At 35.1% G+C, this 16,824-nt stretch overlaps 2 protein-coding genes across 3 annotated transcripts; one reads left to right on the top strand and one right to left on the bottom strand.

Moving 5' to 3' along the window:
- Positions 1–346: 346 nt before the first annotated feature.
- Positions 347–10,028, bottom strand: LOC103489722 (protein PEP-RELATED DEVELOPMENT ARRESTED 1, chloroplastic). 2 transcript variants are annotated; one of them, XM_008449007.3, is made up of 10 exons: positions 9,615–10,026; positions 7,088–7,243; positions 6,623–6,691; positions 6,345–6,515; positions 5,564–5,707; positions 3,381–3,542; positions 3,218–3,283; positions 2,553–2,612; positions 2,122–2,185; positions 347–698 (listed from the first exon to the last, which is right to left on the bottom strand). In XM_008449007.3, exons 1-9 carry the CDS (start codon positions 9,927–9,929, stop codon positions 2,141–2,143), a joined length of 1,188 nt encoding a protein of 395 aa, XP_008447229.1. In that variant the 5' UTR covers positions 9,930–10,026; the 3' UTR covers positions 347–698; positions 2,122–2,140. The 2 variants fall into 2 exon arrangements, with proteins under 2 accessions (XP_008447229.1, XP_050942263.1); XM_051086306.1 differs by lacking the exon at positions 347–698 and adding an exon at positions 708–1,150 and having other exon boundaries at positions 9,615–10,028.
- Positions 10,029–11,163: 1,135 nt separating this feature from the next.
- LOC103489723 (vacuolar protein sorting-associated protein 2 homolog 3) lies at positions 11,164–16,744 on the top strand. Its single transcript, XM_008449008.2, has 11 exons — positions 11,164–11,538; positions 11,662–11,706; positions 13,087–13,121; positions 13,201–13,251; positions 13,380–13,484; positions 13,606–13,677; positions 14,281–14,352; positions 15,236–15,316; positions 15,979–16,014; positions 16,112–16,167; positions 16,528–16,744. Exons 1-11 carry the CDS (start codon positions 11,505–11,507, stop codon positions 16,577–16,579), a joined length of 639 nt encoding a protein of 212 aa, XP_008447230.1. The 5' UTR covers positions 11,164–11,504; the 3' UTR covers positions 16,580–16,744.
- Positions 16,745–16,824: the final 80 nt, after the last annotated feature.

Raw genomic sequence — 16,824 nt, forward strand, 5'->3', positions numbered from 1 at the left:
AAATGTGTTCATATCTTATATTCTTTTTCAAAATCAATTAATCTATTTCTAAATATTTAAGACTATTTAACATTTAAACTCTGCACTTAAACATTTTAAATTATTAGTTTCTTCACGTGGGATAAAATAATCAATTTTATTTTAAAAAACATTCTTTTAAAGTTATTCCGAACACCAAATTAAATTTATTTGAAAATTTGAAAGTAGAAATAAATATAAAAAACTATTATAAATAAAAAAAAAAATTGTTTAAAATATTTAACAATATAACAAAATTTGATTTGGAAGACAGCAAACTACAAATACAAAAGTTTAGCAAACAAGCTGATATTAAAAATAAATAAAATAAAATAAAAATGTTTATATTTATATATATCTAGAAGCATTTGATAAATGGGCCATTTTATTTGTTTCTATACAATGTACTAAAGGCAAACACAAAAGAAGAAAAGGCCTTCTTCTTTGCATAAAACAGAAACCATCTTTGCTTTGCTGTGTTTGCTTCAACTTTCTCTTAGCATAGAAGATGATTACAAAGGCCCCACTTTTGTGTATATTAAAGCAAAATTTATTACATTTAGACTTATTAAGTGGGGCCTTTGTTCACATGCTACTTCACTGGCAGTTTGATATTTCCATCATATTGGCTGATTTGGGAGATTCAAAAGCTTGATTTGGGCTATATTTGCTCCTGATTCCTGTTATGATTATGGCATCAATGGAAAATTGATTCAACATACAAAGTTTTACATAACAAAGAAGCGTGCTGGTTTCCCTTGACTCTCCTCATTGAAAAATATACAAAGTTCTTCAGATCTCTCCTTGCACTTTTCAATATGATATTGTGTTATTTGTAATGGGAAGTGTGTGCAACAGAGGATCAAGTAGTATTTTCCTAAGTGATGTGGTTTAATTTCTAATTCAGGGACATGTTTACTTGTAAGAACATCCCCCACCAAATAAGTCTTTTACAAGGGGACCCTCCGTGTGGAAGAGCAGAATGGGACTACATTAAAAGCCAATCTATCGGTCAATTGAGGGAAAAGAATGTGAGAGCGAGAGATGGATATCCGTTTGAACTAGGAGGTGGACTGAATCCGATTATCTTGCACGCAAAGAACTTTGAGGTCCTTGGACTTCAAACTGCAATCTGTTTAAACAGTAAAAAGAAAAGCGTACCAGACAGGAATGGAGATTACTGCCTAAAGCTATAAGATTCAGTTTCAAATTTGACGTCCTAGACTGGGGTTTCAAAATGGTTTTAATCATTAGTTTTTGTTTGGGATTGTAACTATATCATCATCAAAATCCATTATGTAAAGTTGTCTGATTTAGGGGTATTCAAGGGTGGAGTCGTGCAACATTTTTGTTTTAGATGTTCATGAGCATTCAAGCTAGTTTGTGCACACCTCTGCAATACTCATTAGACAAATATCCCACCCTACTACATCTAAGATAGATAGCTACCATAGCTCGATATTGTTAGACCTCCAATATTGTTCCAGTACAACAGAAAGAATAAAAGAAAGAGTTAGAAGCGGATGGCATTTTTGTAATAAAATGATCATTAGTTAAGAAAGTTGTTAGAAGCGGTTGAGAGGTTAGAAAGTGGGGAGGAGAGCTTATAAAAGGGTTTAGGCAGGAAACTATGGGGTAGACTTAGAGTGAAGAAAGAATTCTTGCGTTTCTTGAGCGGAGGAAGCAAGAGAGATTGTAACGAGCAATTGTAATCGAATTGAGATCTCCTCAATTCAGTTTTCCTACAGATTCTACTAATAATACTTTACTGGAATTTCATATTGAAATTCGGTACCCATCAGATATCCTATTCTCCAAAGGCCCTTTACTATTTATATTGGGCCTTACTAACTACCAGGGTAGCCCAGGGTGGCTTGAACTTTTTTTCTTCTTTCAACGAGTTTAACGGTACTTCTAGAAAACTGGCTTGAACTAGTTTTATAGAATACTCTTAAATATATTTCATATTTGTAATCTTAAACATTTTATATACGTTTGTAATCTAAGACAAAGTTGGAGAACTGTTACGTCCCTGATGTACTGATAAAACTATTATCTTTTCTGGATGCACATACTAACATCTGAAGGATAATAAAGCCATACCTTGATGATAGCGCACAGACTAGAATGCTATTTCCTCAAGAATGTGAAGTGTCTTCTGATGTACCTGTACATGGGATTACAAAAATGGGATCAAAAGACACACTAACAATTAGCAAAGTAAGTGATAGATTAGAAAGGAGAAACCAAAGGTTAGATGAGGCTTGAGGAATGTAAATCAACCACACAATAATATCATTTGTTGTCTTCCAAGAACCACATAAAAATTAAATGGTCAAGCTTAGGTACTATCCACTACCTGAATAGATGTTCTAAATGGAACCATAGTTAAACAACCAGGTGAAACTTTCAAGAAGCTAGAACATGGTTTCTTACTTATTATAGCAAAAAAGTGAAACAAAATTTTGATTTTGGAGTTCATGCCTGTAAGTACGGGTACAAAATTAGAATTCAAGAAGAGAGAGATCTCATACCCATTCTAAATGTTGTGCAGTGACACCTGATTCACTTCCAGCATATATTCCACCTAAGACCTAACAAGTGCAAAAACATGTTTTGATGCTCAAGTTATTATTGATGAAATTAGTAATATGATGATAATCATGGCATGGTTAACACTAACAAAGCAAGAAAAACTAATGAGCAACAAGCATTGGACGAATATTCCAATTTCATGGCACAAAATTAGAAATGTGGTCAAGTAAAAATATATTGGAGCCATTAACATGCATCCAATTCTCATTGGAAAGACTTGCTATAAAAGTTCCATGCATCTTAAGAATAGATGATAATGTGAGCCTGGACTACAAGGGGTAGTAATTATAGATCTCAAGTGTTGTGACTGTAAAGCTTAGGGAATGAGCACAACTGTTTTATTTTTCATCCAAATCAAAGTTTATGAGGAAAATAAGTCTTAACCTTATTAGGGCCATATCATGTATATATTATTTCTGTTTTAAGTTTCAAGAGTCCTCTTTTATCAACTGGACCAGATTTGATCATGAAGTGACTGAGATCTTATTAAAGATTTCAGGCAAACAACACAGAACATACCAATCCCATAAACTATTTAGATCATCAGGTCACATAACAATCAATCAGAATCCATTAAACAACTACAAACAGGCAAGAATCTTACCTTAGATACAGTTTCTAGAAACATGCCTGGACGAACTGGAAGTGGCTTACGCCCTGATACACTTTCCTAGTAACCAAGGCAAAGAAAGCAAAGCAAGTCAGACAATCCCACAACACATGCAAACATTCTGTTCAAGCATCTAAGGAGTGGATTTAAAACCCACCCTTCCTCCAATTCCCCTTGAATCCCTCCGTCCACCTGCAGTACCTTCCTCATTATCACCTGAGTTATCGGCCCCTTCATCTTTACCTAACATTACATTTCGTATCATCTCCTGGACAACATTTCCTGGTTTCAAAGCAACCAGTTTGGTCAAAAAGTTCACCTGCACCAAAAAGATTATAGGAGTGCACTAAGTGGCATTAGGAATGAGTTTGACAAATATTGAACAGCATTTGTTGTTGCCTGTTGTTAGATATAATATTAAATTTGCCTTCACTCACTAACTTAAGTTTTTGAATCAATTGGTGATTTAAGATGGTAGCAAAGCAGGTTGCTTCAGGATGTCCTTGGTTCGAACCCTTGCATTGATGTTTCCTCCCCATTTTAAAGGAAAAATACAAATATGAAAAATATTAAATAAGAATAAACCAACTAAACCCTAATTTCCTTTAACACCCTCCCTTAAACTCAAGGTGATAGGATTGCAAACAACTTGGGTTTGCAAAGAAAACTTTTGAATCAAGTCAGTAGACCTAGGATAGAACCAAAATTCCACGAAGAATGAAAACAAGAACTTCTAGGATAGAAACACAGACCCACGAAGAACGAAGCCAAGAACGTCTAGGATAGAAACACAGGTCCTTGTATAGAGATCTATAACAAAACCTACAAAGAACAAAACAAGAATTTCTAGACCGAAAACAGAGATCCTCGTACAGAGATCTATAACAAAATCGCACAGATGCTAAGTTGAACACGGAACAAAGACCAAACTCAAACTGACTTGACTAAAATGAACAGGCTTGATTGAACCGAGTTGAAAAAGAACTGAACCGGGTTCGCTGTACCCGAACCAATCCTAAACCAAATAGGAGAAAAATCATGCCTTGACGAACTTATTTTCCCAACTTTCACAGAATGGTTTGAGGAGGAGGATCTGAAACTGGCTTGAGAAGCACCGAATAGAATGATTTGGGCAGTTGGATGAGGGGTTTCGGGTGGTGTAGGTTTGGTCAAATAGGGGCAGTGAGTAGCAACTGGAAATCCACAGAGCAAGATAGAAAGAACTGAAGTAGCAGAGGTGATCAGATCTAAGGATAGAGGTGCGGCGACGATATGACAAACTTAGGAGAGTTTGTGCAGCGGTAAGGTGAGGTTCAATTGAGACCCATGAACTTGGAACAATACCAACGACCTAAGATTGACAAAGAAGTTGAGGGCTGCGACAGATATGAGGTCGATAGAGTTGCACGCACCAAATCTAAGGTCAATGGGAGTATGCACATAGATCTGTGGTCGTTGGGGATGATTGTGGGAGATGGCAGATCTACAGTTAGGTCTATCTCCGCCGATTGCTGGTCAAATTAACGAAAGCAGAGGTCTAACAAGGCTAGAGCCGGTGGTGATTAAATTTCAATAAAGATAAAACCCTAGAGCTCCGATACCATGATAATTTTACATAATATACTTGGAGAGCTTGTACAATTATACTTACCACAGCCATGTACATATTGATAGGCCCATGGCCGTAAATTACTTTTTGGGTGTTCGATCACTATCATCAAGTCAGTTTCTAAGTGGTTAGAAGAGACAGAAAACTACTAGTTAGGCCAAGAACATACAAGAGTGAAAAATCTTGGGGTTAATTCGCTCGCTAACCAAAACTAAGTTTTTCCTTTAAAAAAACCGAAGCATGTAGACAGCTGTAGTTGTACGCTAGAAATGGTAGTGAACATGTAAGCCATAATCAGGTAATCTAATTCAACAAATTATTGAGTAACATTCCTAAATGATCTAGGTCATATATACATCAGCCGTATACAACTAACCACCACAAGGATGTTGCTGGATTTTATAGACAATGTAGAGTATCTTGCCAAAAAGGGAATAAGAAAACCTTAAATGGGATTAAAGACTTTGTAGAACTTGACATTGTACCCACCAACGGGGGCTCACTACATTAGAATATTTGCATTGATTTATTCTTCTTATCAATGTTAGTTGCAGGGTGTTTTTGTAATCTCCTATGATTCTTGTGACTTCCTCTTCTCAAAATAACAATAGAAATAGCAATACCAACCAAAACATAACAGAGTCGAACTAAGTTGATAGAATAAGGATGCATGAAACCATCAGATCAAGTGATGTGAAGTGAAGTTTCATGAAAGCAAGCAAATTGCATACCTCTGATTCAGGAAGAGTACTCAGACCACGATCATTTCTTTCATCCAGAATTCCACCTCCCATCATATTCCGAGCCTCTTCTCTAATCAGAACAAGCCTTGCAAGCAGTTTTCGATCAGGAACTATCGGCCGAGTTTCCATTGTCTTTAAAATAAATGTGAACAAGAATAGTTCCATTAGAAAACTACTATTCAATATTTATGGTCCATAAATTACTACTTCTAATAAGAGTGTAGTTCAATAATCAAGAAGTGGTAAAGACTGAAAAACAAGTAGGCAAGATATGTAACACAAAGTGAAAAGGGTTAGAGATAAAATAAACAGACTATATTCATTCACTAAAGTTACACACTAAGAAGCATAGACACGAAATTGGACATGGATAAATACTTCAAACATTCAAAAGATTGCTTTCAACAATTAACTCTGCCACAATAGAGGTGTTTATTGTGACTATTCTCTATGGGGACGTCTGAGGTAATGTGTGGAGTTGTGAACTTCAAGGAGTTAGGAAGTTTGGGAAGTTGTGAATTTTTGGAACCTATGGTGTAAGGAGTTAATGAGATATAAAATTGATATTCTTTTAGCAGTGGGACTCACAAACTCTTTGGGCCAAACAATGAGTGGACTTCACAAGTCCACTCCCCTCAACTGCTACTTCTCCAATTCTTTGGGCCAAACACCTCCTATAGTACTACATTCCCTTTTGTATTCTATTTCATAAATCAATGAAATGGTTTTTGTTTCCTATGATACTACCACTACTACTAATAATAATTACCTCTATTAAATCATCAGCTTGGTTGGCTATGTCATTAAGATTTGCTCCTGGAATATGAACCTTGGTGCCATTCTTACTTTTAAAGACACCACCCCCAGCAGCAACTCTACGAAGTAGTTCATGTCTGCTTTCTTTCAATGGAGTTCTACAAAGTAGGCCGACCACTTGAACCTATAATCAGAGAGCACTTAGTTTAGCTCATAATGTTGGTCAAAACAACACATCGATGAAGCACGAAGTGAACATAACACCATTTTTCTTTTCATTGACGTTCATACATGTGGCGGGCATTTTTTTGTGAGATGAGATAGAACAGTCTCCTTCACCACCTCCAGTATTGCCTTGCGCTGAATAGAATAAAATGTATTTACTTCAGTGGATGAAAAATAAATAAACAAATAAATAAATAAAACTTATTTAGAGAGCGAAAAGAACTTAATTATTAATTTAAATGCTATCAATAAATTATTTAATTTTCATAAATATATGTTGCTATTGACCTTTAGCTGGTATATCCGTAGTATTGAAACCTCAATATCGATATCGACATCAATATTTTAATCCTTGTTGTAATTAGGTAATTTAAACCAAGTTCAATTAGTTATCATTTCACTACATGCATTTTTGTACCTTACTTTCATTTTAACAGAAAATTTAAGTTTAGATATACCAGAAAAGAAACAATAATAAAAATAAAGCTTCATATCAAAGCTAAATGTAGAGAATTGAAAATGGAGGTGGACCTTATCATCTTGGTCCTTTTCAGCAGTCTGGATCATGTAGTCTAAGGCCATCATAAAGCCCGACTCCATCTCATCAACCCTTTTACCTATGACACCTTGTGCAGCCAACTGCAAAGCTATCTCTTCAGATGTTTCGTCAATGTTCGTATCTTCCAACTGAGAAAACGAAAACAAATCGAGAAAGGGAATAGAATGTTAGTTGTTAGTAGTACAAATATTTTAATAATTTGAATATAATAATGCACATTCATATCTCAAAGAAATTTTAATTGATGATATTTTCTTTTTTATTGAATTTTTCTCTAGGTTGCTTCATGTTCAAATGCCATCACCTTCTCACCATGAAATTGGCAATCATGGCAAGAACACCTTTGAATGTGCATGCTAGGTGTCTGCTACAAGGCAGTGTAAGCGAAAGACAAACCCAAGTTGTATCTTGAAAACACTATATGCATATGATCGTTAAAAAAAGGCAAGAACAGAAGAAGCAAGGCCATTCACAACATCAAAGGCACCTAACATGTCACTTGTTCAACTGTATACAAATCTATTTTCCAATCCAACATTACAATATTACAGTATTTTGAGAGATCTTCAGAACTTAACCATTACCAAACCTCGCTCTCTGTTTGAGTTTAAAAACTCAAACTGAGTCAATACACGTCCTCTCCCATTGAGTAATGTTGTGGGAGAATTTCATTTAGTAGGTATGGCTCAAGACTCAAGACCCAATAATGAAAGAATCAAGGGCCATGAGGATGACCAATATATGGGTCACCCAAATAGGTGGCCAACCAATGAATGGGTAGGTCAAGGCCTAAGGCGGGTCAACCTATACATAGTCAGCAAAGGCCTTGAGTGGCCTACCTGTAGATGGATAGGCCAAGCCTAGGTGGCTGACACACACATGGGAAGGCCAAGACATTGAGTGGCCAAACCATGTAGGGGTCGGCCAAGGTCCAATTTGGGTGACCCATGTATGAGTTGGCCATAGTTGTTTAACAAAGCTAGGAGTCACGGTTGCCTTCAAGTAGTTGGGTGGAGATCCTGAACAACTAGTCCAAAATGGGCTAAGGCTAATTCAGGATGGCCCAAGGTGAGGATGGTTGGAGTTCAGGCATTAATCTCTAGGGTGCCATTAGGAACAGTGCAAGTAAGTAATAATCACAGAAGTGTGTTGAGGCCATATTAGTAGGGTGCTTCTTAATATGAGAGAGCAATCAATTTAGTGACAGACAAGGAATCTCAAAAGATAATGGAATAGTTCCTTAGAGGCTTAGTTAAGTCTCAAGTTTGTAGAGGCCATAGTTATGTGATGTGACCACTTCAATCATGGTGCAACCTGTAACAACTCTTGAGTTTCTGAAATGTTTTCGTAATGAGAGAATGAGTTTATACTTCGGTCATGAAAGAGGGTTTTATATAAGCAGAGTATGAAGCATGAAAGGTATGCTGAACTCTACCTACCTGTTTAAGCCATTTTAGAAACCCAATTATAACTTGAGTGTAGGAGTGTATGTGACTTGACACCATGCCAAAATTGTGTTCTTTGTCAGCAGGGCATTAATACTATTTTTCTCCAAAAAATACAAATTCACCCTTGAACCATTTTTAAAGGAATACTCGGTACATCAAAGGAACTCTCTCCCAGAACACCAAACCAAGTTTCACACGTTTTCCTCTCCATTTAGGCTATTGTCACATGTTAATTAATACTGGGCCAGCAACAAATCTTGCAGAAACCCAGTCGTCCGTAATGGGAATTTGGTATTATGGAGCTCAAAAGAAAAACAGTCCTTCTCTTCTGGCAAGTATCCAGACCGAATATCAAGCCCTAACTGTTGGGTGAGCTGAAGTTGTTTGGCTGCATCCTCTATTTTTAGAGTTATGCATTTCTCTCAAGCAAACCCTTGTCACATGTTAATTAAAACTGGGCCAGCAACAAATCTTGTAGAAACCCAGTCGTCCGTAAGGGGAATTTGGTATCATGGAGCTCAAAAGAAAAACAGTCCTTCTCTTCTGGCAAGTATCAAGACCGAATATCAAGCCCTAACATCTGGGTGAGCTGAAGTTGTTTGGCTGCATCCTCTATTTTTAAAGCTATACATTTCTCTCAAGCAAACCCTTGTAGAATGGTGTGAAAATTTTGGAGCCGCCTCCCTTTACCTGAACTCAGTTCCACTCAAAATTCAAGCATAACCAAATTGATGTACAGTTTATAAGAGAACACATCACCCATCATTAGCTGAGTTTCAAATCTAGCTGACCATTCTTGATATCCCCTCCAGCCAACTTGATAATACACTTTGATTAATCTGTTACTCATCACCTGGACGCTACTTAAACAGTTAACACATGTAATTTGTATACTGGCTAAGTAATCCTCTCCTCTCATATGCATCAGTAAGGTGGGTTTCAGCTCTACACTACCATACAATCTTTCGGTTCTTAGTTCGAAAGCCTATTGTTTGTTGAATTAAAACCACAAAGAGAATATCTGAGCAAGGGAAATTAGAAAAAAACTTACGAGGACAATCATCTCTTCGAGAACAGAGGTGACTTGATCGCCTCCTTTGAGAAGAGCTTCATACTCGGAAGTATCCATTTTCGGCTTCACTTCTTTAATGGGTCGTCTTGTATCTTGCATATCAAACTCCTCCTCTGGATAACCTCCACCAACTTCATAACTGGTACAGGAAGCTAATAGTTGCTTCCTCTTGGGTCGCTTCAAATGCAGAAAGTGGGTAGGATTGTTAATGAAATAGAGCGTAGTGGGTTTTGGATTTGTGGGTAATTGGTATGAGCACGAACAAGATGGGAACAGACGGAGGCTGCTGTTCATCTTCTTGAATTGGTTGCTCAATTGAGAATGTGGGTGGGGGTTTTTGCTTTGAGATTTTTGGGTTTAAGGTTTATCCGGTTTTAGTTGGGTCAAGTTTGAGCTCAAAATAGCTTTTCTTTAAAATTGTTTTTTATGAAAATAGTTTAAATAAAAATACACTGTTAAATGCTCTTATAATTGGGCCATTTAAAGATGTCTTCTTGAATGAGGAGCTCTTTTCAATAAGGTCTTTCCTTAACAGCAACATTACTTACTGTATTAGAATTGAGTATGATCTTTGAAGTTACTTTGCCATCTCTTTACGTAGTTAATCATGGCATGGGGTCAAATGTTTTTGTCTGATGTTTTATGTGCCTTCTCATTTCATTTGACACCTATTTATTGATTTGTGTGTTCTTTGAATTTTTATAAGTGTGTTTGATACTTGTCGCTGCTTCTTTTTTAACTCTTTTAATTTTGTTTTATTTATGTCTTCACCTCAATTTGTAAGGTCTCTTTTTCACTGTTTAATGTGTTACAAAAGTAGAGGTCGATAGTTATATTGTGATTAAATTTTTTTTGCCTTTGAACTTATTTTTCTTTTCCATAATTAGACTCGTGGATCAAACCTCACATTTTTTAGTGTGATACTTTTAAGTTTGTACCGGTTTATATATGAAAATCTTATCTTGTGAATATCTCGGAGTTGCCAACTTCAAGTGAGGCACCAATTCTAATTGTGCTCCTATAAATATGCTTTGATTATTATATTCAAGAGTGTTTACAAAAATAGCAAAAGAAAAATTATGAAGATAGGACTTATGTTACTACATTTTCTAAGCTGTAAAAGTAGGAAATTTAAGAGTAGATAATCGTCGACGTTTGATATATCTAATTACTTTCACACTTGTAATAGGTATAAAAGAGGTATCATGAATTATTTTTTTTTAATTTTTTTTTGTTATTTGATGCAATTTCCCTATTTTCAATGATTAACTACATAAGTAACTCATTATTCATCTTCATTATTTACTAAAATAGTAAGGATTTATGCAAAAGTGTATAAAATATTGATATGAATCGAAATATGAGAGTCCTAATTTACTAAAATTTTGATAAAAATATCAACGTCTCAATACAAATTTAATTACATAAACTAAATATAACTGGAATGTAATAATCAACCTATTGGCTTATTTGGCCATAATCAAAACCTCCGTATAAAAGTTGACCTACACGAAATTTCTTGTGAATTAGAACACAAAACCCCAATATAAAAAGTTGACCGTACTTTTCTCTGGGATGGCACTGTTTGAGAATTAAAGCTCGGATTGCGATTAATATCCATTTTGATATTCCATTCCAACGATTATTGAGGATTGGAAAGCAACAAAACTTTTCTATGTTTGTTTGATCCAATCCAGCATCATCATCATCCTTTCCACATTCTTGTCTCTCCCTCTCGTACATAACTAAGAGGAAAGGAAGTCTACCCAGTCTTTGAAAATTTCCCCCTTTCCTCCTCCTCCTCCACCCCTCTTCAGAAATTCCTCTAAATTCATCTGGGTTTTGCTCAGCATCGTTATTTGGGACGCCATGAATATCTTCTCGAAGAAACCCACAGCCAAAGGTCGTCCCCAATTGCTGTCATTTGTTTTTGCTTCATCGATTTCCTACACTCTGTGTTTTATTCTTGAAATTCAACGGGGTTTTGTTTATTTCCTTTATGTGGTTGGGTTTCTTTTGATTTCAGAAGCTCTTCGGGAGAGTAAAAGGGAAATGACACGCTCTACGAGAGGTATCTTATTGATGTTTCTTAATTAGGAAGGAAGTATGGTGATTGTCCTTTTGCCTCGAGTAATAAAATATGTTAATGTTTCTCATATTACAATGTGTTTGTATGCTCAAGATGATGCTTCTTTTGGACTGAATGGAGCAAAGAAGCATGAATTTATGATTTTATGTGGAATTATTGTGAAACCAATCCCCAACCCCTTCCCTCAAAGAGAAAATGGGAAGAAAAGTTGGGCTTGAACTTGGTGTCTACTCTACATTCTACGATAATGCCGTGGCTTTGAGTTGGAATAAGATGGTACTAGTGTTTTGGGGTTACTATTCGAAGTGGTCTTCGGAATAGAATGATATTGTTTGTTTGCGTTTCTTGACACCTTTTTAGATTAAGAATGTCATTTTCATAAATAATTCATAGCGTTTGAACTTACAGCTGAATTATATGGTTGTACAACCTTCAGAACAAGTATTGTTCAACTAAGGTCATCATAACTCTTTTTCCTTTTTACTGTTATTTTTAAAGGCAGGTCATCATAACGCTTGAACTTATTTGTTTTGGCTGTATTCATATGTTATTAACCCAGAAAGGGTGATACTTGGTAGTTTCAGGTTGCAATTAGGAAATTTGATATTGCAAGAATCACATTCAAATTATATTAAAAAAACATTCGAATTATAAAGTGAAATAGTTAAAAAGGGACAATATCCTTGAGTTAGAGCTGTTTTCTTGTTATTAAGCCAAGAACGGCGACTCTTTTGGATTGTAGTCCTCTGTTGTGACGCCAATTTTTGTAAATGTAGGACACAGACATGTCGATGTCACACCATTCTTTTATTATTATTATTATTATTATTATTATTATTATTATTATTATTATTATATATATATTAAAGATCAAACCTAGTATCTGCATGTGGAACTAACGAGAAAGAACAATATTGGGATAGAGTTCCACTAGTTCCTTCTGATTTGGTTGTCTTCTAAAAGAGCAAGTTCCAGCTTCTATTCTCCTACTATGAATTGATATTCCTCTGCTACTAACAATGTTGTTTAACCTTAAAAAAAGATACAATGTATGATGTATCCCAAAAAACAAAACAGAGAATAAAAGAGGGTAGTTCTTCATCTAAACATCTTTATAAAATTAATGCTCTTACCTTTTTGAGCCATAAACATCCAGAAACAGAGGGATCTTGCAAGAGGAAGAAATATGAACTCTTTCTATGCTACCCTTTTCTGTTTAACTTCTTTTATCTTTTTTTTTTTTAATGTCAAATTTTAGATGTTTTTATTTTATATTCATGCCATAAATTATTTTTTCTTCTATTGTGATATCACTTAGTGGTCTTATCTTTTTGCCTCTTTTCCTTACCTCTCTTTTCTCAGGTATAGAGAAGGAAATTGGGGCATTGCAATTAGAAGTACGTGAAGAGCTTCTAAAGATGGTTCCTGTCTAAATAATCTGTGTTTTAACTCTGATTTGATTCGTTATCTTATCAGGAAAAGAAGCTTGTCGCAGAGATAAAGAGAACTGCCAAAACAGGAAATGAGGTATGTTTCATATTTTGGACCAGATTGTATCATTCCTTAGCCCTAGCGACACTTGATTCTTTTGTAAAATTTCTTCTTTTGGATCCAGAGCGTTAACTATTTTTATCATCATCTATTCAATTCTTCAGGCCGCAACAAAGATTCTTGCTCGGCAGTTAGTTAGGCTCAGACAACAAATAGCAAACTTACAAGGAAGTCGAGCTCAAATGAGAGGCATTGCAACTCATACACAGGTGAAGCCCAGTGCATAGTTCCTTTCTTCTTATTTGGTTGAGCATTTTTGCAATCAGATGTATGGTTCTCTCTAGTTCATACATAATATATTATTAATAGCCACCTAACTATATTTTACAGGCAATGCATGCTCAGACTTCCGTTGCTGCTGGCATGAAGAGTGCCAGTAAAGCGATGTCAGCTATGAACAAGGTAAGTAAATATGGATATTGATCAACTCTTACATATCCTTGAATTGCTGTGATTAACAGGCAGAATAGTAGCCATGTTTTCAAAGCATATAACCTTGAGGCTAGAGGCAATAAGAAGGTGTTGTTTGGGTGGAACAAGTCTAACATAAATAAGTACATGAAAATAAATTATATACAGCAGTAATTTAAAATAAAATATGGTCGTATGATAATCAGTAGGTTTCACAAATTATTTTTTGGATGAGTTGTACTCCAGCAGGAATGCCAAATGTATACTATTTCCTCTAGCCTTGTATATATATAAAGTTGAATGCCAAGTATATAAATCCCGCTGGAATGCCAAATATATATATAAAGTTGAATTGCCTTTACTATGGCATCATCATATACCTAGAATAGGATGTCTGACAATGAGGCTAACTTAGAGAAACTTTCCCGGGAAGGGTCTCTTCTGCTGGTTTTAATTATTTTGTACTCTCAATCATGTGTCTGCTCTACTTTTTGAAAAAAATAATCTGTAGTACTATTTATCCACCTAATGACCTTAAAGTTTTATTTTATTTTTAGAAGTTTTTAATATAAATTTTACCATGATCATCTGTAGCAAATGAATCCCGTGAAGCAAGCAAAAGTCATTAGAGAATTTCAGAAGCAGTCTGCACAGATGGATATGACTGTAAGATCCTGCTCTTATTACCTATATTTTTCCTTATAAACATACAGAAAGGAAAGCTCTTGAATTTGCTAGCTTTGTTTATTTGTACTTTCTAGCACAATGACCTACTGCATCTTATCCTCCCTGTTATACCAATTTTTTCCTCTTCTTTTTCTTTCTTTCGTTGTTGGATGAAATGAGCATAGCTGACGATATTTGGCGCTTCAGAATTCCAAGGATATTAATGAAAGAAAGATAAAATACTAGCATGTATGACAATCTCACTTTCTAACTTCTGTGAAGGGGATAAATTTTGACTCGCAGTCATAGCTCACAAGAAACAATCTCATAGTCCTAATGCAATTAAAACCCATGTTATCAATGTTTTGGATTGTTGTGACTAGTCGCTCTCTTTTTTCCTACTATTATCCCACAATTTATCATTACTAATTTTCTATGCGTTAGGCAATTTAGAGAGCTAATTGTTGATGAATTGATGTTAATGGAGATGTCAAACTCTTAAGTTCATAGAAGTGTCGATAAAAATATTGATCAAATGTAGAAATAGACTGAGAAGATAGAATAAATAACAAAATCTACAAACACTTATTGAATTATTTTAATTAATAAATAAAAAATGAACACTTTTTTAGTTAGTTGTAAATTGTCACTCTTGGTTTTTGTATTCACGTGGTTGACAATTTTGCTGATGTTGCAAATAAAGAAAGATTTTGTCAATTCAGAATTGATATGAAAACATATAAAATTTATAGAAATGTCAACTGAAATGCAATAGAAATTTTACTTTGTAACCGTAATATTTTATAAAAGTAAATTTTATTAATCGTATTGCTGTTCATTGTTTCACTATTTCTGGATCTTTATGGTCTCACATTGGTGGCAGACGGAGATGATTTCAGATGCTATAGATGATGCTCTGGATGATGATGAGGCAGAAGAAGAAACCGAAGATCTAACGAATCAGGTAAGTTCCTCTAGCTGCCATCATATTTGTCCTCCAGCTGTGGTGGAGCTGGAGATGTAAGAAGTTTGCTTAAAATTGTTTATTGTAATAGCCAGTAATGCTAAAGTGCATAATTTTTGAAACCTTGGCTTTTACCTACTGCTTTGTGATTGTTTGAATTGAGTTTGAAGTCATAAGCCTGAGTTTAAGAGGTCAAAATGTTTACTATTGATAACATTTCTTCACGAAATTAATTTGGTACTAGATGTGCTAAATATTAGGACTCTTAACTCCATCTGGATATCAGACTTGGTATGACTTATGATTTGCACAGTTAAGACCTGAACGTGTAAGTGACCCTAATGAGGTTTGGTCCTCTGTAAGGTTCCATATTTCTTATTGGACTTCAGTTTCGAAGATTTTCTGTAATTATTCCATAGTCAACATCTTACATAGTTGGAGACTCCTTTTCTAGTGGGTTTTTACCTTTGAGATTGGTCTTTTTAATGCTCTTGTATTCTTTCATTTTTCTTCCTCAATGAAACCAATTGTATTTTCAAAAGAGAAAACTGAACTCAACACCGGTTCTTGTACGACCTTACTTGAACAAAATCTCTTCTATAGATTGTATTCCTATGTCCTTTAAGTTCTAAATATAACCCTCCTTCCCCCTTCTTAAACAGGTACTCGATGAAATTGGCGTTGATGTTGCCTCACAGGTATGTTAAAATTAGTTTTAGATCTTTTTGAAGTCTTCTAGTCAGCTGGATTTTGCATATATTAAAACTGATTGGATCATATGTGTATTTGCTTCAGCTATCAACAGCTCCAAAAGGAAGAATTGCATCAAAGAATACTGAGGGTGTCAGTAGGTATATAGCGTTTCCCATCAATATTCATCTTCTTACATAAATGAAAATAAAATTTATTGGTTACCGTGAAATAGTACGAGATTTAGATCCTCATTTAAGTTACTTGTGAGATTTTCACATTATTAAAATAAAATGTCACGTCCCATGCCTGCTTTGTTTTGCATTTAAGAACTTTTAAAAGACTGGACCCAATCGGATTAATTTTGAAAGGCAAGGATTTTAATTGTGAGTTAACATAATTATTTCAATGGAAAAGATGGTATTGTTTCTTTGATGGCTAGCACTATTATTTATGTTTACCCATAATTTCCTTTTCTTCCCTCAAATAATGAACTTTTTTCTTTTGTTAATGTTTTGCAGTTCGGGTATCGACGAGCTTGAAAAGCGATTGGCTGCTCTTCGAAATCCTTGAGGATTATGATAAACTCTCTTGATTTTCAATTGAGATATACTTGATTTCGACTAGGGTCATCTACTGTATATGAAGCTCACTCTTACTCTCACTCTCTCATCTTCCCAATTGAGCATGAATGTTTCTTGCCTTCTTGAGATAATGAAATTAACCATTATGCTTGAAGTCTTCTATTAATTCAAATCATAATTCAAATCGAAGGTAAAGGTAGATTGCAAATTGGGTTTAGGTAAAGCGCTCTCTCT

Source organism: Cucumis melo, chromosome 1, assembly GCF_025177605.1.
Source record: "Cucumis melo cultivar AY chromosome 1, USDA_Cmelo_AY_1.0, whole genome shotgun sequence".
NCBI lineage: Eukaryota > Viridiplantae > Streptophyta > Magnoliopsida > Cucurbitales > Cucurbitaceae > Cucumis > Cucumis melo.

Bases quoted from the DNA above. Each gene is read 5' to 3' on its own strand.
- LOC103489723 (XM_008449008.2), top strand. From the start codon at position 11,505: ATGAATATCTTCTCGAAGAAACCCACAGCCAAAG. The intron at 11,707-13,086 runs GTATCTTATTGA...CTCTTTTCTCAG, and splicing joins AATGACACGCTCTACGAGAG to GTATAGAGAAGGAAATTGGG. The intron at 15,317-15,978 runs GTAAGTTCCTCT...CTTCTTAAACAG, and splicing joins CCGAAGATCTAACGAATCAG to GTACTCGATGAAATTGGCGT.
- LOC103489722 (XM_008449007.3), bottom strand. From the start codon at position 9,929: ATGAACAGCAGCCTCCGTCTGTTCCCATCTTGTTCGTGCTCATACCAA. The intron at 5,708-6,344 runs GTAATTATTATT...TTTATTTTAAAG, and splicing joins AAGCTGATGATTTAATAGAG to ACAATGGAAACTCGGCCGAT. The intron at 3,543-5,563 runs GTATGCAATTTG...TTTTTGGTGCAG, and splicing joins GTACTCTTCCTGAATCAGAG to GTGAACTTTTTGACCAAACT.